Here is a 21,270-nt window from a genome sequence, read left to right on the forward strand (position 1 = left end):
CTTTTGTGATGTCCCTGGTGCAAGTCTTTAATATGTCTTTCTTTTGTAGTGCGATTGTGCCCTGATCGGATCAGTCTCATCAAGGAGTGTATTTCCCAGTCCCCGACATGCTATAAACAATCTACCAAGCTTCTGGGCCTTGCTGAACTGCTGAGGGTTGCAGGTAAGTCTTTTGAGTACTAAGCTGCAGAACAAGCTTTCTGTATTATTCTTGACATCATTGCAGGAGAATAGCAGAATATATACTTAAGGTGTCAGAAGAACATCTTTTTTCTTAGATGGGGTCTCGCTCTGTTGCTCAGGCTGGAGTGCAGTGAAATCCTCCTGCCTCAGCCTCTCAACTAGCTAAGAAGAGCATCTTTGGGCAAGGATTAGTATTTTCTAGAAAAATTGGCATGTTATAAAAATGTGCCAATATTGAGCTTCTGGAACCATCTGTTATTTAAATGAAGACAAGCTTATTCAGGGTGCCTCAAAGTGGTTGTGTGATCAGGAGCAGAAGTCATTTATAATCAGAAAACTTACATATAAAACAAACCAACCTTACCAGTTCACCTTCAGTGTCTAAATTTGGTTTTGTGTTTGAACCTGAACAATTTGTTAGAAAACTTTATGCATTTACTATTTGGTGGAGTTTTCATGTATTGTATCTCATTTAATCATCTCATAAATGATGTTGATTTTAGTATTCTTCTCATTTTGCAAGGGAAGTTGGAGAGAAGTTAAATATTTTGCCCAGCAAGGTTAAATCGTAGGCTTTGGCTTTTAAGGAAAGTCTTTTTGACTCTACATTTCATATTTCCTTAACTACATTGTTCTGCTCACCAGTCTTTTTAATACTTTTTTTTTTGTTTTGATAATTTTGTCTTATGCTGATTTCTGCAAGAACAGTTGTTGGTCATTTGGTTGTATAAGCAGTGGTTTCAAATTGGATTCCTCTAAGTCACATATATATTTAACATATTTAATGGACTAAATATTTTACAATTGTAATATGTAGGACTCTTAAGGTCTCTAGTTTTAGTAATTGTGTGTGTCACTTATCCTTTTCTAGTCTGTGTGAAGGTATAGCATCAGCATCTTTATCTTTGGACTTGCACATGGCAATGTGATGGTCGTGTGATTAGGGCCAGTCATCCATTGTGAGACATCTGGAACGAATGGGGAGAACAGTGCGTGTGGAGTCAGAACACTGGTTCAGGTTCTAACTCTGTGCCACACATTTGCTAAATTACTTTAGTTCCATTTTCTGCATCTGGAAAATAGGAATGATACTCCCTTTCTTCACCCATGAAGTTATGAGAGACCCAAATGAGTTAATGCATGTGAAAGTGCTCTGTAAACTCTGATCATCAGGGAAGAATTCCATAAGGATCCAGGCCACAGAAGCTAACAAAGCAGCTCAGAGGTGCCATCTGCATTTTTATGCTCCTACTAGGATTTGTTTCCTCTTGATGTGTTAACATAGTAACAGGAATACCTGTGGTCGTGGTAATCTATATGAATTTTTAATGGGAAGAGAGAAAGTAATATTTTTCTGCTAGGTACTGTGGATACAAAGTTCTGTTACACATAGCTGCTGCCCTCTGAGAATTTTTACTCTTAGAGAGCCAGGGAAACAAGTAATTATGCTGCCAACACAGGATGTGATCATAGTGCATGGCTTCTGTAAACAGATATTAGAAGACTTGAAGAAAGGCCATGCTAATTTTTGCCTGGGGAATTAAGAAAGGTATCATAAAGCAGGTGGCTTTTACCTTATAGAGAGTTTTGGTTATCTGTTACTGCTTTACGAACCACCCAAAACCTGGTGGCTTAAAAAACAACCATTTATTTTTCTCTCTCCAGAAAAAGAGAAAAGAGATTTTCTCAGTCTCCTCTGGAGATTGGGCTCAGCTAAGCAGGTCATGGTCTTTTATGAAATTGTATCAGATCGTGGGTAGGGATGGACTCATGTCAAAGGCTGCATTACTCATATGTCTGGGTACTTGGGCTGGGAAGACTTAAATAGCTGGGGGCTGCTACAGGGCTTTACAGGCAGCTCTTCTCTCTGTGATTTCTGCTTGTACTTTTTCCATTTGATGGTCTCAGAGTACCCAGACTTTCTTCTTGTTGGCTGAAGGCTCCTGGAGTCAGTGCTCCAGAAGAAACCAGCAAAATCTTCAAGGCACTTTCTTTTTTTTTCTTGAGATGCAGTTTCACTGCTGTTGCCCAGGCTGGAGTGCAATGGCGCTATCTCGGCTCACTGCAACGTGTGCCTCCCGGGTTCAAGCGAGTTTCCTGCCTCAGCCTCCCGAGTAGCTGGGATTACAGGCATGCGCCACCACACCCGGCTAATTTTGTATTTTTAGTAGAAACGGGGTTTCCCCATGCTGGTCAGGCTGGTCTCAAACTCCTAACTTCAGGTGATCCACCTGCCTCGGCCTCCCAAAGTGCTGTGATTACAAGTGTGACCACCGCGCCTAGCTGCTTCAAGGCATTTTCAAATCTAGCCTTGATATTTGGGCAGCTTCATTTCCAGTGTATTTTATTCTTGGACGCAGTTACACAGACCTTACCAACTTCACAGGGAATATTTACAGACCCCGCCCGAAGGCACTAATGGGGCTGAAGGTTCTGCTTCTAAGAGGGCTCATTCACATGGCTCTTGGCAGGGGGCCTCAGTCCTTTATGGCTGTTGGTAAGAGGCCTCAGTTTCCTGCTACATATAACTTTCCTTCCAGCTGCTTGAGTGTGTTCTCTCAACATGGCAGCTGGTTTCTCCTAGAGTGATTTGATTCACAAGAAAGCAAAGAGGAAGATGTAATGCCTTTTGTGATGTGGTCTTGGAAGTCACACACCATCACTTCCACTTTATTTGTAGGACTAAATCACTCAGATCAGCTCTTTGGTTATATTGTTCATTTAATCCACCTGCTCAGATTGGAATTTTCTTTAATTAAAAACAGTTAAATAACTTCGAACTTTAAGATAACTGTTTGGCATATCTTTATAAAACATTTCCATTAACAACAATAATAATACTCATTTTATGCTTTAATACTTATCTCAGTTCCTTCTTTGTCCTTTATAGGCAGAAATAGGAATCTCATTTTGAAAGTAAGGAGATAGGAATAGAGAAAAGTTAAATGATTATTGAGGATTTCATAGTTAAGAGGTTTTAAGTTAAACCCTTTACTAGTATTCTATGTTTCCACCTTTTTTGAGTGGACTTTATTGTCCTTCATTTCATTTACAAGACCTTTGCATCTGGCTGTTTTCATAGACATTCAGCAGATTTTACCACATCTCAAAACAAAAATTAATTGATCTGATAACATAAGAGAAAGGAATACATCCAAATGAGGTTATGAAAGAGACTGAGTACTTTAGATACCTGGTCTGTTAGTCACGACTCAACCAGAGGAGCAGAAACTATAGGAGAGATACATGTTAGAGACTTCATTACCAGGACTGAGCTTTTACTACTATGGGAATTGGCTAAGCAAGTCTGAAATCCATAGGTAGTCAGTCAGGAAGAGAAGATCAGGAGCAGGAGGAAACTCTATGGACATGGCCTAAAGGTGTCATTCACAGGTGGGAATCTCTCCCCAACTACCAGTTCTTTCTTTATTTTATTACTTTATTTTTTAGGTTTTTGTTTACAGAGACGAGGTCTCACTAAACAGGCTGGTTTTGTGAACAGAACATAAACTTTTGCCCAGGCTGGTTTTGAACTCCTGGGCTCAAGCAATTCACCACCAAGCAATGAGCCTCCATGCCTGGCCCTAGAATATTTTTAGAATAGACTGGGCCAATACTTGCCTTGGATTTTATTTAAACTTAAGAAGCACATAAAGAAGATGGATAGGGACACATTTTTCAAAGTTTTATTCAACCCTTTCTGTAACATGTTTGCTTTTTCCTCCAAACCATATTATAGCTTAGAAAATCAAGGGTCCTATACATATTTTCTATTTTTTCCTGGAAATATATATATATATATTTTTTTGAGACAGAGTTTCACTCCTGTTTCTCAGGCTAGAGTACAATGGCATGATCTCAGCTCATCGCAGCCTCCGCCTCCTGGGTTCAAGTGATTCTCCTGCCTCAGCCTCCCAAGTAGCTGAGATTACAGGCATGTGCCACCAAACCCAGCTAATTTTTTGTATTTTTAGTAGAGATGGGGTTTCTCCATGTTGGTCAGGCTGGTTTTGAACTCCTGACCTCAGGTGATCCACCTGCCTTGGCCTCCCAAAGTGCTGGGATTATAGGCATGAGCCACTGTGCCCGGACATTTCCTGGAAATAATAATTTTCAGGCTCTTTAAAATATGAAGTATTTTAGAATTTTGTCCTTTTTAGCCTACATATCCAAATTACATTGTATTTGTTTTGTAGCTGAATTATTTGTCTTATAATTGAAAATGACATTCTGAATTTAATCTATGCCATTTTTGTGTTTTTCTTTTTTTGAGCCAGAGTCTCACTCTGTCACCCAGGCTGGAGTACGGTGGCACGATCTTGGCTCACTGCCACCTCTGCCTCCTGGGTTCAAATAATTCTCATGCCTCAGCCTCCCAAGTAGCTGGAATTACAGGCATCCGCCACCATCCTAGCTAATTTTTGTATTTGTATTTTTTAAATTTTATTTATTTATTTATATTATATTTTAAGTTATAAGGTACATGTGCACAACATGCAGGTTTGTTACATATGTATACATGTGCCATGTTGGTGTGCTGCACCCATTAACTTGTCATTTACATTAGCTGTATCTCCTAATGCTATCCCTCCCCGTTCCCCCCACCCCACAACAGGCCCCGGTGTATGATGTTCCCCTTCCTGTGTCCAAGTGTTCTCATTGTTCACTTCCCACCTATGAGTGAGAACATGCGGTGTTTGGTTTTCTGTCCTTACGATAGTTTGCTGAGAATGATGGTTTCTAGCTTCATCCATGTCCCTACAAAGGACATGAACTCATCATTTTTTATGGCTGCATAGTATTCCATGGTGTATATGTGCCATATTTTCTTAATCCAGTTGATCATTGTAGGACATTTGGGTTGGTTCCAAGTCTTTGCTGTTGTGAATAGTGCTACAGTAAACATATGTGTGTATGTGTCTTTATAGCAGCATAATTTATAATCCTTTGGATATATACCCAGTAATGAGATGGCTGGGTCAGCTGGTATTTCTAGTTCTAAATCCTTGAGGAATTGCCACACTGTCTTCCACAATGGTTGAACTAATTTACACTCGCATCAACAGTGTAAAAGTATTCCTGTTTCTCCACATCCTCTCCAGCACCTGTTGTTTCCTGACTTTTTAATGATTGCCATTCTAACTGGTGTGAGATGGTATCTCTTTGTAGTTTTGATTTGCATTTCTCTGATAGCCAGTGATGATGAGCAGTTTTTCATGTGTCCGTTGGCTGCATAAATGTCTTCTTTTGAGAAGTGTCTGTTCATATCCTTTGCCCACTTTTTGATGGGGTTATTTGATTTTTTCTTGTAAATTTGTTTAAGTTCTTTGTAGATTCTGGATATTAGCCCTTTGTCAGATGAGTAGATTGCAAAATTTTTCTCCCATTCTGTAGGTTGCCTGTTCACTCCGATGGTAGTTTCTTTTGCCGTGCAGAAGCTCTTTAGTTTAATTAGATCCCATTTGTCTATTTGGGTTTTCATTGCCATTGCTTTCGGCATTTTAGTCATGAAGTCCTTGCCCATGCCTATGTCCTGAATGGTATTACCTAGGTTTTCTTCTAGGGTTTTTATGGTTTTAGGTCTAACATTTAAGTCTCTAATACATCTTGAATTAATCTTTGTATAAGGTGTAAGGAAGGGATCCAGTTTCAGCTTTCTACATATGGCTAGCCAGTTTTCCCATCACCATTTATTAAATAGAGAATCCTTTCCCCATTTCTTGTTTTTGTCAAGTTTGTCAAAGATCAGATGGTTGTAGATGTGTGGTATTCTTTCCGAGGGCTGTATTCTGTTCCATTGGTCTATATCTCTGTTTTGGTACCAGTACCATGCTGTTTTGGTTACTGTAGCCTTTTAGTATAGTTTAAAGTCAGGTAGCATGATGCCTCCAGCTTTTTTCTTTTGGCTTAGGATTGTCTTGGCAATGCAGGCTCTTTTTTGGTTCCATGTGAACTTTAAAGTAGTTTTTTCCAATTCTGTGAAGAAAGTCACTGGCAGCTTGATGAGGATAGCATTGAATCTGTAAATTACCTTGGGCAATATGGCCATTTTCACTATATTGATTCTTCCTGTCCATGAGCATGGAACGTTCTTCCATTTGTTTGTGTCCTCTTTTATTTCGTTGAGCAAATTGGATAAAGAGTCAAGACCCAGTGTGCTGTATTCAGGAGACCCATCTCACATGCAGAGATACACATAGGCTCAAAATAAAGGAATGGAGGAAGATCTACCAAGCAAATGGAAAACAAAAAAAGGCAGGGGTTGTAATCTTAGTCTCTGATAAAACAGACTTTAAACCCACAAAGATCAAAAGAGACAAAGAAGGCCATTACACACTGGTAAAGGGATGAAGAGCTAACTATCCTAAATGTATATGCACCCAATACAAGAGCACCCAGAGTCATAAAGCAAGTCCTTAGAAACCTACAAAGAGACTTAGACTCCCACACAATAATAATGGGAGACTTTAACACCCCACTGTCAACATTAGACAGATCAACAAGACAGAAAGTTAACAAGGATATCCAGGAATTGAACTCAGCTCTGCACCAAGCGGACCTAATAGACGTCTACAGAACTTTCCATGCCAAGTCAACAGAATATACATTCTTCTCAGCACCACAGTGCACTTATTCCAAAATGGACCACGTAGTTGGAAGTAAAGCACTCCTCAGCAAATGTATAAGAACAGAACATTATAATAAACTGTCTCTCCGACCACAGTGCAATGAAACTAGAACTCAGGATTAAGAACCTAGCTCAAAACTGCTCAACTACATGGAAACTGAACAACCTGCTCCTGAATGACTACTGGGTACATAACGAAATGAAGGCAGAAATAAAGGTGTTCTTTGAAACCGATGAGAACAAAGACACGACATACCAGAATCACTGGGACACATTTAAAGCAGTGTGTAGAGGGAAATTTAGAGCACTAAATGCCCACGGGAAAGCAGGAAAGATCTAAAACTGACACCCTAACATCACAATTAAAAGAACTAGAGAAGCAAGAGCAAACACATTCAAAAGCTAGCAGAAGGCAAGAAATAACTAAGATCAGAGCAGAACTAAAGGAGATAGAGACACAAAAAACCCTCCAAAAAATCCGTGAATCCAGGAGCTGGTTTTTTGAAAAGATCAACAAAATTGATAGACCACTAGCAAGACTAATAAAGAAGAAAAGAGAGAAGAATCAAACAGACGCAATAAAAAATGATAATGGTAATATCACCACTGATCCCACAGAAATACAAACTACCATCAGAGAATACTATAAACACCTCTATGCAAATAAACTAGATAATCTAGAAAAATGGAGAAATTCCTGGACACATACACCCTCCCAAGACTAAATCTGGAAGAAGGTGACAATAACAGGCTCTGAAATTGAGGCAATAATTAACAGCCTACCAACCAAAAAAAGTCCAAGACCAGACGGATTCACAGCCGAATTCTACCAGAGGTACAAAGAGGAGCTGGTACTATTCCTTCTGAAACTATTCCAATCGATAGAAAAAGAGGGAATCCTCCCTAACTCATTTTATGAGGCCAGCATCATCCTGATACCAAAATCTGGCAGAGACACAACATAAAAAGAGAATTTTAGACCAATATCCCTGATGAACATCAATGCAAAAATCCTCAATAAAATACTGGCAAACCGAATCCAGTAGCACATCAAAAAGCTTATCCACCATGATCAAGTGGGCCTCATCCCTGGGATGCAAGGCTGGTTCAACATATGCAAATCAATAAATGTAATCTATCATAAACAGAACCAAAGATAAAAATGACATAATTATCTTAATAGATGCAGAAAAGGCCTTTGACAAAATTCAACAGCCCTTCGTGCTTAAAAACTCTCAATAAATTAGGTATTGTTGGGATGTATCTCAAAATAATAAGAGCTATTTATGATCAACCCACAGCTGATATCATACTGAATGGGCAAAAACTGGAAGCATTCCCTTTGAAAACTGGCACAAGACAGGGATGCCCTCTCTCACTATTCCTATTCAATATAGTTTTGGAAGTTCTGGCCAGGGCAATCAGGCAGGAGAAAGAAATAAAGGGTATTAAATTAGGAAAAGAGGAAGTCAAATTGTCCCTGTTTGCAGATGACATGATTGTAATCTAATTTTTGTATTTTTAGTAGAGACAGGATTTCACCATGTTGGCCAGGCTGGTCTTGAATTCCTGACCTCAAGTGATCCACCCACCTCGGCCTCCCAAAATGCTAGGATTACAGGTGTGAGCCACGGTGCCTGGCCTCTGTGCCTGTTTTATTGAGAATTTACAGTCGTACTGCACAGCAGTGGTACATGACATTTTGGTCAACAACGATCTCATATGCAGTGGTGGTTCCATAAAATTAAAATAGAGCTGAAAATTCCTATCGCCTAGTGACATCAGACGTTATAACGCATTATTCACCTTTTTGTGGTGATGGAGATGTAAACTTCCTATACAGCCAGTTGTGTAAATTTGTCACATATAATTATGTTGGTACATAATTCTTGGTAAAGATACTAAATGACTGTGTTACTGGCTTATATATTTACTATACTATGTTATTTTCAAAGGTGCGACTCCTGTTCATAAAAGATAAAAGTTAACTGTAAAATAGCCTCAGGCAGGTCCTTCAGGAGGGATTCCAGAAGGCAATGATATCATAGGAGATGATAGCTCCATGTGTTATGGCCCCGAAGTCCTTCCAAATGGGACAGTATGTGGAGTGGAAGAAAGTGATATTGATGTCCTGATCCTGTTTTTGGGCTAGACTAATGTGTGTGTTTGTGTCTTAGCATTTAACAATAAAAGTTTTAAAACGTTAAAAAAAGAAAGAAAGACTCAACATTTCAGCTCTAATCCCAACACTTTGGAAGGTTGAGACAAGTGAATCACTTGAGGCCAGGACTTCCACACCATCCTGAGAAACAGTGAAATCCTGTCTCTACAAAAAATAAAAATAAAAAATTTCCTGGGGGTGATGATGCATGCTTGTAGGCCTAACTACTTAGGATGCTGAGACAGCAGGCTGCCTTGAACCAAGGAGTTCATGAGGTTACAGTGAGTTAAGTAACTCTTGATCATGCCATTACACTCCAGCCTAGGCGACACAGTGAGATTCTGTTTTTTGTTTTGTTCAGTTTTTTTAAGTTGTGGTAACCTATAGTTAACTTATTACTGAAGAAAGAAATTTTTTTTTTTTTTTTTTTTTTTTTTTTACTAAATTTCATGTAGCCTCAGTGTAGAGTGTTTGTAAAGTCTGCAGTAGTGTGCAGTCATATCCCCGGCCTTCACATTCACTCACCACCCAACAAACTGACTCACCCAGAGCAACTTCCAGTCCTGTAAACTCCATCCATGGTAAATGTCCTATACCGAGTTACCATTTTTTATCTGTTGTACAATATTTTTTTGTACCTTTTCTGTGGTTATATACACATAATTCTGACCATTTCATTCCAGTTGGCCATAGAATTCAGTACAGAAACATACTGTACAGGTTTGTAGTCTGGGAGCTGTACGATGTAGCCTAGGTGTGTAGTAGGCTGTACCATCTAGGTTTGTGTGAGTGCACTCTGTGATGTTTGCTCAAGATGGAACTGCCTCATGACACATGTCACGGAATGTATTCCTCTTGCTAAGCAACTCCTGACTGTGTGTTTTTGAGCCTCTCTGTTATGTACATGACTTGATGCTGGGTATTGAGCATCCAACTATGAACCAACCCCTGTCCGCCAAAAGCTTACATTTTAATAGATAATAAAGATTATTAAAAAGATAATCACAATTTTTTTTTTGTCCTGATAGCCTACCATTGAAATAAATTGTTTTTAAGCGAGTGACAAGTAAAGGAATATGTTGCAAGGGCAACGAAAACCTATATTTTATGTAAAATATTTACAAAAATATTTTCTAAAAATACTTTTGGGAAAATAATTTTAGATCTTTTAACATGAGCTGAATTTTTCTTGTGTATCTTTAGACTCTGGAAACTGAGTCTGGCAATAAAAGATGAGCACTGTCAGAGAAACTATAAACTTACTTTGTGTTTAAGGGTTTTCCCCCTTTATATTTGTCATTTAAGAACGCTCAAAGGGGAAAATGCTTTTAAAAGACCTAGCAAAAATGTTTAAAGTCCCTGTTGGGAGGAAACCTTTTTCTTCATCTGCTTTGTTTCAAATGGTTCCTCGGGGGGCCTGTGAGTTAACTGACAATAGACAGGAGAAAAACAAGATTTTTGTTTACACATGCATGCAGAAGTCACTTAGTTATTAATAACTCTTGAATAGCAAGAAGTAAGGTTTATATACCAACTTAACGAAAAGGGGGATGGGGTGGGAGGGGCTAGGGCTTCAGTGGGAAAGTATAGAAAGTTCTGTTGGGCTTTTTGATGCTGACTGACAGTCTGTATGCCAGCTGAGTTCTCAGGAAACTCCTGTGGAGGGGGTTTAACTGCAGTTCTATTTTAGGGAGACTCTGCTTTATTCAGATAAGATAAATTCAGTTAGAATTTCTTTCTGCATCTTCCGTAGCTCAAATATTTTCACTTTGAAATAACCCGTATGCCAGAACTGTGATCCCTTGAGCCCCAAATTATTTTCATTCTGTTAGCCTTTAGAAGGAGAAAACATCAAAAATCATTGTTTAATTTAATGTAGACAGTGTGTTGGCTAGCATAGTAATGTTGTGGTTGCTGCAGATCACAGGCTGTTTGGCTCCTCCTTTATTGTGTAATAAAAATGAACACAAGCCAGGTGTGGTGGTTCACGCCTCTAATCCCAACGCTTTGGGAGGCTGAGGCAGGAGGATTGCTTCAGTCCAGGAGTTCGAGACTGACCTGAGTAACATAGCAAGACCCTGTCTATACAAAAAATAAAAAAGTTAGCCAGGTTTAGTGCTATGTCCCTGTAGGCCCAGTGACTCTGTAGGCTGAGGTGGGAGGATTTCTTGAATCTGGGAGGTCGAGGTTGCAGTGAGCAGTGGTAGTGACACTGCACTTCAGCCCGGGCAACAGAGAGAAACCACATCTCTAAATAAATACATGCACACACGCACACGGCCAAGCAGCTCTCCTAGACAAGGCTTTTATTTTAGGTCTTGGGCTCAAGCACATGGGAGACAGCAGAGGCACAAGGACTCTCTGTAGACTCCCTGAAAAAACAGTAGAGATTTTTTGTTGTTGTTTTTGTTTTTAGGCAAAGAGTAGGAATTGATATCTGTGGTGAAGTACGCCGGCTGGGCTGGGCGGCGCATGTGAGTGGTAGGGTATGCAGGTCGGTGTTAATTTGGTTGCCATAGTTACCTAAAGTAATGGGTCACTTGGTGGTCTGGCTGGTAGCAACAGGCTGCAAATCCATTTCCAGCCTTTGTTCCCCAGGAGAGACCCTCCACAACCTTGGTTTGGTATTTAGATTTTCTTAAGTCCATTTCCCAGAATTCTTTAAGTAAAAGGCATGGTCAAACATTATGAGAGCACTGAAGAATGGCCGTTCTCTTGGTATGACTAAAGCCCCAGGGTTAGTGGGTATATTTCCAGCAAGGTCGTGGTGTGGATTTTGTGATCGGTTGGACAAGAGAAGAAAAAAGAAAAAAATACGTGAATGGGGAGCCATATCCCATTCCTATTTATCTCACAGTGATTCTGTTTACACAGGGTAAAGTTAATATAAGACTTGCTTTAAGATATTATAAGTTGTATTTTTCATCCCCATTTTTATATACATACATCTGTGTGATTGAGATCCATGGGTGCTGTTAATGAAAAAATTATCCCTGATGCATGTTTAAATGAGAGGCTGAGGCATGAGGATCACTTGAGCCCAGGAGTTTAAGACCAGCCTGTGCAACATAGGGAGACCTGTCTCTTCAAACAAACAAAAAAACAAACAAAAAATTGTAAGAGAGACTCTGCACTATAGGTATAGGGACTACTGCAATGGAATTTTGCAGTAAGAGAGAGAAATTGGGCTTGTTAAAAGTAAACTTATGCACATAAAAATTTTAAAGGGTTTATTTTCAACAGACAGCAATTCATGAATCAGGCAGCACCAAACTCAAAGTGGTTCAAGGCTCTTCTGAGTGGAGGTGATGGGAAATTTTTATAAGGTGTTTGTGGACAAAGAAAATACTTGATTAGTTAATGTGAGTAGTCCCTAGTTAGAGTACAGTTGGTTATTTCTGATTTTACTGTTTCCATTGAGTTGGGTTTTACTTATGTTGGAACCTAAGTTGGGGCAGATGGAAAATTACAAAGAAGAATCATTGGGGTAAGGAGGCATTCTGGTTAAACCACCTGACAGGGTACAAATTCTTGCCTGAGGGCTGGCCAGGGTGGCCAGATAACATCTGGGAGTTGGTGGTGGGGATGAGGGATTTGATCAGATATCAGGGATGACCAGATATCCAGAGTGGAGGATTCTGGCTACAACTGACAGCAGAAGTTTTGCTAAAATTGGGCTCTCAAGGATATGTCCGAGGACAGGGCCCAGTAAGGCTTGGAGGAGCCCAATGAGAATTTGTTAAGGAACAGTCTTTGCCAGTGCTCTGGACAACGTTTGCATTCCAATTTCTAAATAGTAGTTGAATTTTTAATATGAGAAGTTTATTGCTGTATCATCTTCATCCATTCTTTTAATCTGCTGGTCATTATTTTTCAAGCCCCTTTTATAACCTGCTTTCTTTTGGAAACATAAATTTTCTTCTCCTTCCCTTACCCTGGTAATACCAAGACTTTTTTGTAGGGCTCCAAACTACCCTGATTTTGGACTTCCTGGTTTGGGTATTTTAATTAGGAACTAATGTTAATCATTGCTCTCTTAGGAGACTGATGGCTAATTCCATGCTTCATAAGTGGATTGAAAGGTCAAAGCAACTTTTTCCTCTCATTGTTGCAAATCCGTCTAATCTCTCTGTTTTATTTCTGAAGTAATTTGAAAGACAGCGTTAACAAGCTCTTCTATCACTTGATGTTGCTTGTCATAATCATTTTGCTTGTCATAATCATTAAGTCCTTTGCTTGGACTTACAGGTGAGGACCCAGAAGAAAGGCGGGGACAGGTTCTAGTCCTTTTAGTGGAGCAAGCACTTCGCTTCCATGACTACAAAGCAGCCAATATGCATTGTCAGGAGCTGATGGCCACAGGTGAGTAGACAGCTTATTTTACACTTTGCTTATGTCCTCTTTATGTGATGAATAATGGAAAAAGTCTGTTCTGAAATCAATTGACCTGATTGGTAAGCCAGCCACATTGAGGCTTGAGATACATTTTATGAGCACTGCTAAGTATATAGGCTATGTACTTACATGTTGATATAAACATTTTAACAGATTCAGACATTACATTTTATTTGAGATTTTGGTTGCTTTCTAGTCCGTATTAAAAACATGCTCGTAATTTAAAAATAATTTTATGTAAAATATTTTAACGCTATTTCCTGTATTTGTTATCTAAGAGAAAATTTTAATTTTTAGATTATTTAGTTTGTGTCTATATAGTCAATATTTCCATTCTTTAATTTTTTTTTTTAAAGATAGTGTATTAGTTCGTTCTCACACTGCTATAAAGAAATACCTGAGACTGGGTAATTTATAAAGGAAAGAGGTTTAATTGGCTCACGGTTCCGCAAGCTGTACAGGAAGCATGGCAGCATCTGCCTCCAGGAAGGCTTCGGGGAACTTTCACTCATGGCAGAAGGCAGAGTGGGAGCAGAAGGCTTACCTGGCTGGAGCAGAAGGAAGAGAGAGACGAGGGAGGGACTACACACTTTTAAACAACCAGAGCTTGCAGGGACTCAACTATCACAACGACAGCACCAAGGGGATATGATGTTAAACCATGAGAAATCACCCCCATGATCTAATCACCTCCCCCAAGGCCCCACCTCCTGCACTGGGGATTACATTTCAACATGAGGTTTGAGTGGGACACAGATCCAAACCATGCCAGATAGTGTAGTGCTTTTCAAACTGACGTTGAGAAATTGGAAAGGGTTTTGCAACTCCAAAATTCTTCATATTGAAATTCAAATTCAAGTCTCTGCAGGATAATGAGATTTTATTGTAGAATAATTTCTCATTTAAAGAACACATTCTTCAGTGTGATAGGGAGTTTTTTTTTTTTTTTTTTTTCTTATCATGAGCTCTGTACTAAATTGTCAACTTTCCATGGCTATGCTTGAATATGTGAAGGCCCAAACACATCTTTCTACCCACTCTCAATACATTAATAGGGAGTGGTTAAAATGCAGGGCTTCACTTCATGATGACTCGTGGAGTTATGCACTAATGATTTGTGTAGCTTTTGCATGTGTACTGTTAAAGCAAACCTTATTCTGACACTTGTTATAACAGCAAGGACTATTGTGATTAGTAGCAAGACCACTGCAGTAGGGGAGAGAGATTGTACTAAACTCTGAATACAACAAGGACAGCTGGACATTTGTAGCCAACAGGCTAACTGAAGGGTCAGTGGATGGAAAATTAAGAGGAAACATCAAGGGCAGGGGGATCCTTGCTAAAATGATTTAATAGGACCTTGCTGAAGGCCGGCCAGGATGATCAGATATCACTGCTGAGGGATGAGTAATTTGATCAGCCCTTGAGAATTTGAGGATTCTGGCTAAACTGACTTAGTAGGATTTTTGCTAAAACTGGAGTATGCAGCCTAGCAAGGCTGGGGGCCAAGGTTAAGGCCTAGTTGAGAAGAGGGCTCAGGGTTGTCTGATTTAAGTTTGGTCACAGAGAGGATCTTTGGCTTTACATCTATGAAAACATTTAAAACTCTCGAAAAATATTCAATATTTTACAACTTCAGCATAGCAAATTGTTTTCATAAATGAGCTGTGTTCCATAATATTGACCAAGTGATTTTGCAACATTAAATTTAGAATAACTATGGCTGTCTGTGAAAATGCACTGATCTAAATTGTTCATGTGGAGAGCTTTATAATAATTTTATTCTGGTAAGGGTAATATCTGAATTAATTTTTACTTTACATATTTAGAAAAAATTATTCTGTACTACAAGTTTTGTACTTAGACAAATAGGCCTAAGGCTGGAATTCCTTCAAATAAGAATAAAAATGTATTTTAAGAATTCAGAGTATAATGTATAGGAAAAAGATCCCTGCTGGGAGTTGGAGGGTGATTCAGTCACTGTCCTTAGATGTCTGTCTTATCTATAAAGTGAGTGATTCTGTATAGGGATCTATCATAATGTCTCTTTTTTCTAGCACTTTTCAGTTTACATGTGCTTTTACATACAAATGTTACTTAATTCCTTCAACAACCCAAGAGGAAGGTGTTATTCTTGTCCTTTTGTAGTAGGAAAAGAATTGTGATACTTTTGGCTCTTTCTTAAAGCTCTCACACCAGTGCTAAGTAGCAGGGTTGGACCAGGCTCTCAGGTCTTCTGAATTCAGATGGCTGCCTTTTCACAGAACATCAAATCTCAGTAGATTATTTGCATTTATTGTCAGTTAATCTAAAATTTAACAGAGTTTTTCAGAAACACTTGTCTGGAGTAGCATTGAACTTTCTGGATAATAAACCACCCTAATCTTTCCTAGCTTAGATTTTTATCTGTTTCTGCTTATAAAATAATGTGTCACTAATGACTATGATTTTGCTTTGGTACAACAAGACCTGAGCAGGAAGCCATTGCATTTGTCATCTTAGATTGAATATTCTCCTTCTTTTGGGAATCATTGTTTTTTTCCTTGCCAATTTTGCAGGTTATCCTAAAAGCTGGGATGTTTGTAGCCAGTTAGGACAATCAGAAGGTTACCAGGACTTGGGCACTCGTCAAGAGCTCATGGCTTTTGCTTTGACACATTGCCCTCCTAGCAGCATTGAACTTCTTTTGGCAGCTAGCAGCTCTCTGCAGACAGAAGTAAGTGCTCTCAATAAAGGAAATCCTAACCTGTATGAAGTGCATGTTGTTGGGTGTGTGTATCTGAGATACGTGGTCATTAAAAAAAAATAGTATGAGAATTTTAATTTATGGAAGAAAACTAGATCGTCACTTATGGAAAAGGAACATGAAAATATTAGGATATAACATAGTGTTGCTGGCTTTATAACAGCGAGGAAGAAAGGATACAAGACAGCCTTGAGAAAGATAGAAAGTAATATTAGGAAAGAAATTATTGAAAATAATGGGGAAAGTTAGTGTTGTGAATTAAACATATGCTAAATGGTCATGTAAAATATATCTGAAATCATATGGGTTAAAGTCAGTGGAGCAACCATTCCCTTAGGGATCCTTTGGAAATTGGGAATTGGGGTGGGCTTTCGTTGGGGGGATGTTAAAATCCTAAAATTCACAGGATAGGTCTGCATAGGAGAGGATAGTGCCCCTGTGGAGAAACACTGTTAAATGTATGAGGAGATTCTAGAATCCACATTTTCATCCCATAGTCATTCTCTTACAGTTGGTAGCTAGTCAGGCAGACATGAGCAAGACAGGAGAGGGCCCCCCACCCCACCAGGAAAGTCAGGCGACCATCAGAGGCGTCAGGCAGTTGTCACACTGCCTCTCTAAAATAATAATTGGTTGCAGGCGGCACCAGGGAAAGACAGTTTCCCTATAGATAGAAAAAAAACCCTGAAACTGGTGATCAGCGCTTCCTGATAAGATCTCAGGAGTTGCCCAGTGAGCTCAAGCATGTTCACTAAGCGGCAAAATGGCGGAGTTTCACCGGCATATGACCTGTGAGGGCATTCCACTGGAAAAGGGAAGAACCCTGCCGCTGAGCGTGCATACAACTCCTGTAAACACACTGTGCATGCTCCTCTCCCATCGCCAGCAGGCCATTGCACGTGTGCACAACCCACCCCAAGGGAAGAGTCAGGAGAGAAGGGACACAAGAACCTGGAAGTATGCCAGGATATGAAGCTCTAAGCCAAAGGTCAAACCCCGTACTTGTCCTTCAAATCCCTCACTTGGGCCTCTTCCAGGTGTACCTTCCTTTCATTCCTGCTGTAAAGCTTTTTAATAAACTTCCACTCTTACTCTAAAACTCGCCTTGGTCTCTCTTTCTGCCATATGCTCCTCAGTCAAATGTATTCTTCTGAGGAGGCAAGAATTGAGGTTGCTCCAGGCCGGAACATAGACACCGCCTGTAACAATTCATTGTATATCAGTTTTTTTCACACTTGATCACCATTCTGAAACCATTGCATCCTTTTGAAACTGTTTGTGAAGTCCTGAAGTAAGCCTGTTACCAAAGCTAATCATTATGAAAAGGTAATTTTCTTTTTAAAAGTACTTTTTAAATTTCAAGCCTACATTGTGATGAGAAGTAAATTTAAAAACGTATCTCCTTTACAGCATAGCCTGTTCTTGTTTTAGATTCTTTATCAAAGAGTGAATTTCCAGATCCATCATGAAGGAGGGGAAAATATCAGTGCTTCACCATTAACTAGTAAAGCAGTACAAGAGGTGAGTTAAAATGAGGAAGAGGAGTTTGAAAGGTGGCTGAGAGTGGAATAAAATGGGATCACCTAACCTTGTGGATGAGAGGCGTTTTGTGTATGTGTGTGCAGACCACTTTTCTCAGCTTTTGTGTGCGTGTGTGAAATATAACATTCATATAAAAAAGTATACCAGAAAATGTTCATCTCAATAAACTATCATAAAGAAAACACCCATGAAACTACAGGTAAAGAAGCAGTACCTAACCACCTTCCATATCCCCCAGACCCTCTCCTTATTAAACTTCTTTTTTTTCGACAGAGTCTCACTCTTTTGCCAGGCTAGAGTGCAGCGGCGTGATCTCTGCTCACTGCAGCCTCCACCTCCCCAGTTCAAGGGATTCTCCTGCCTCAGCCTCCCGAGTAGCTGGGATTACACACCACACCCGGCTAATTTGTTTAATTTTTAGTTGAGATAGTCTCACCATGTTGGCCAGGTTGGTCTCAAACTCCTGACCTTAAGTGATCCGCCCTCATCAGCCTTCCAAAGTGCGTGGATTACAGGTGTGAGCCACCATGCCCGGCCTTCTGTATTTCATTCCTAACTTTTCTCTCCCTTTCCAGAGATCACCACTGTCTTGACTAATCCTGATAACCAGATTTTTGTGATTTTTGTTTTTGTTTTAAATAATTTTGATATGTACCATACATACCCTCAATATGATAGTTTAGTTTTACCTATTTTTGTATTTTATAGAAATAGTTATACTTAATGTTATGTTTGTGAGATCCATTCATGCTTTTGCATGTAGCTGTAGTTTATTCATTTTTATTGCCATGTAGAAATTAATTTCGGTGTGCATATTACAGTTTATTCATATGAACATTGATTGACATTGGTTTGTTTTCAATTTTGGTGACTAAAAATAATGTGACTGTCATCGTTTGTACATGTCTCTAGTGTACATGGGCAAACAGTTCTCTCAGGCATGTATCTAGCACTGGAAATATGTGTTGTGAGCTATGTATATAATTCAACCTAAATAGGTAATGCCAGATGCTGCTTTTCTTTTGTGTTACTGATTGACTTTGAGAAGTAATGTACAGGATTGCTGGTTACTCCCATCCAGGACATTGCTATTGTTGGTTTCCTAAATTTTGCCTATACTCCTAAGTGTTTAATGATATCTAATTAACTGATTTATATTTTTCTGATTACTAATGAGATGGAGATAGTGCAGGAGAGATCCTCTTTTTGAGGTACTTGTTCGAGTCACTTGCTTATTTTGTGTTGGATTTTTGTTGTTTTCCTTTTCCTCATTGAGATTCTTACGAGTAAAATTGTCTGTACCAATTAAGTCTATGTGTGTTTCAGAATCTTCCATCCTGGGAGAGGAAGGAGGAAGAGTATGCCCCCGACACCTGTCTTCTTTTGGTCACTGTTTGCCCAAGGGAATTTAACTTTTCATGACTCTTTCTAGAAACATAGAATTAGCATTTTTTAGATCAAAGGCAGTGGCCCAGTTTCTGACATCCCAGCTAGGTAAATTAAGATGTGATGATGATTCTCTGTATAGATTGGTTTTTCATGAGATTCCATCGAATGGTAAGCTTCACTTTCACAGCGTAAAATGTCCTTTATTTTTCTTGTAACTATTTTGGGAGACACCTATTGTGGTAAGTGAGCTGCACTAACTGTTTTTTTTTTTTTTTTTTGCTGTATCCATCTTGACAAAGTCATTAGTATTTGTGTACTCTAAGTTACTTTTAGAACTCTGGTACAAAGCTTCAGTTGTGGAGTCTATTGATGGAATTAGGGCAAAGATACTTAGCTTTTGCCCAGAGTAGAATACATACAACTACCCCATTTTCACAACTCTTTTTTTAATATTAAAATTTAATGAGCATGGATCTAATATGCATGTGTATTCCCAGTTCAATACTAAGTAATCTGATTATCTCAAAGAGGGTTGTAATGTTAAATTTTGCCCCTATGGAATTTTTGCCTCTTCCTCCTGCAGCGGTGACTCTAGGACAGCACTGCCAATAGAACTTTCTTCAGTGAAAGAAATATGTCATACCAGCACTGTTCATCATTGTAGCCACTAGTCACACAGAGCTATTGGGCACTTGAAATATCACTTTTAAGGGATCAAATTTTAAATTAAATTTATTTCATTAATTTATTTATTTTTGAGATGAGGTTTCACTATGTTGGCCGGGCCGGTCTTGAACTCCTGGCCTCAAGTGATCCACCAGCTTCGGCCTCCCAAAGTGCTGGGAATACAAGTGTGATGAATCACTGCATCCAGCCTTAAATTGTACTTAGTTTTAATTAATTTAAATTTAAATAGCCACATGAGGCTACTGGCTACCAGACTGGACATCAGAGCTCTAGAAGGTGCAACATTCAGTGGAGGCCGGCATTCAGCCTCCAGCACTGCCGGCAGTGGACTTCTTTTGTTGTTGCCCTCCCTCCCTTCAGATGGCAGCTGTAGCATTTTCTAGGGTCCTAGAGTGACGTGGATACGCTTTGTCCTTTGGCATGTTTTGACTTGCAGTTGTACTGATTAGCAACTATTGTTTTCCCTCATTGGATGTGAAAACACATTAAATTTCTATTCTGTTCTCCCTGTGGGATTCAAAACGGTTCTTATACTAGCCAGTGGTCACTCAATGTTCCATGTATTAGGAGGAGTTGTCTTTCAAGGTCCAATTGAAGACCTACTTTTCATGAGATCTTTATCCGAAGTTTTGTTCCTTTTGAACCTCTCATCCCTCCACAGCTTGTCCAGTCACATCTCCTACTCTGCTTGCCTCCAGCATCATCCCTTTTCATGCCTTTCAAACATCCGTTATGCTCTAGTGGTAGAGAACATATCACCATTTAGTGTTATTTTGTAGAGTTTCCTCTCTGTCTGGAGGACACTTCTGATCTTGTGCTCTTGTGCTTGTCTTGTGCTCTTACCCCTTCCATCTGAAGTATGTTCTTTGTGAAGTTTTCCTTGAGTCCTTAAATTGCCCCCTTCTCTATATTCCCTAAGCGTTCTTTCACTGTTCTGCGTTAACACTTTGCGGTGTGACTTGGTGTTGTCCGGTCACTGGAGGTGTGCCATCTATCTGTGCTCTTACTGTGCTTCTCAATTAATGAATGCCTAGGTCACGCTTCTTAAAGCTCAGCTGGAGACACCAACTGCATAATGATCAGTCAGTGGTAAAAATCAATTAGGAAGTGAATTTTTTTTTTTAAAATTTCCTAAAATGAATTAGGAAGTGGATTTTCAGTCATCATGTGGTGACTACTGAGGTGCTGTGATGTTTTGGCCAGTGTGAGGAGTGTATCATTTTTCTGTTCAGCATGGAATTGCAATGTGTTTGCTAAGCTCAGCTTTATGAATTATTTGGAACCCGCTTGTTCTTTCCAACATCTGTGAAAAGCCTTTTGTAACTTTGGGGACTTCTATTTTCTGCTTCTACAGTGAGTTACAAAGTGTCAGCCTGACCTCTTGGTGGCTTCTTTGGAGTGGGCCATGCTGTGTTACTGCAAGTGGGGACGTGTTACTCTATTAAATCCCATCGGTAAATGAAGGAGACCACTGGTAGTCCTCTACAAGTTCCACCTAGCAAGGAAAAGGAGTTCTTCCAAAATGATTATCATTTGCTT

At 39.4% G+C, this 21,270-nt stretch overlaps 1 protein-coding gene across 2 annotated transcripts in view; it reads left to right on the forward strand.

Annotated features, from left to right (window-relative positions):
• NBAS (NBAS subunit of NRZ tethering complex) overlaps positions 1-21,270 on the forward strand; it is a 390,381-nt gene that overhangs the window by 190,463 nt on the left and 178,648 nt on the right. For both annotated transcript variants that reach the window (XM_015111744.3, XM_077960110.1), the window contains exons 32-35: positions 50-163; positions 13,221-13,334; positions 15,926-16,083; positions 17,545-17,634. In XM_015111744.3, coding sequence (XP_014967230.3) covers positions 50-163; positions 13,221-13,334; positions 15,926-16,083; positions 17,545-17,634 — 476 coding nt within the window. The remainder of the gene's footprint in view (positions 1-49; positions 164-13,220; positions 13,335-15,925; positions 16,084-17,544; positions 17,635-21,270) is intronic.

The sequence above is a fragment of the Macaca mulatta genome, chromosome 13 (assembly GCF_049350105.2).
Source record: "Macaca mulatta isolate MMU2019108-1 chromosome 13, T2T-MMU8v2.0, whole genome shotgun sequence".
In the NCBI taxonomy this organism is placed as follows: Eukaryota; Metazoa; Chordata; class Mammalia; order Primates; family Cercopithecidae; genus Macaca; species Macaca mulatta.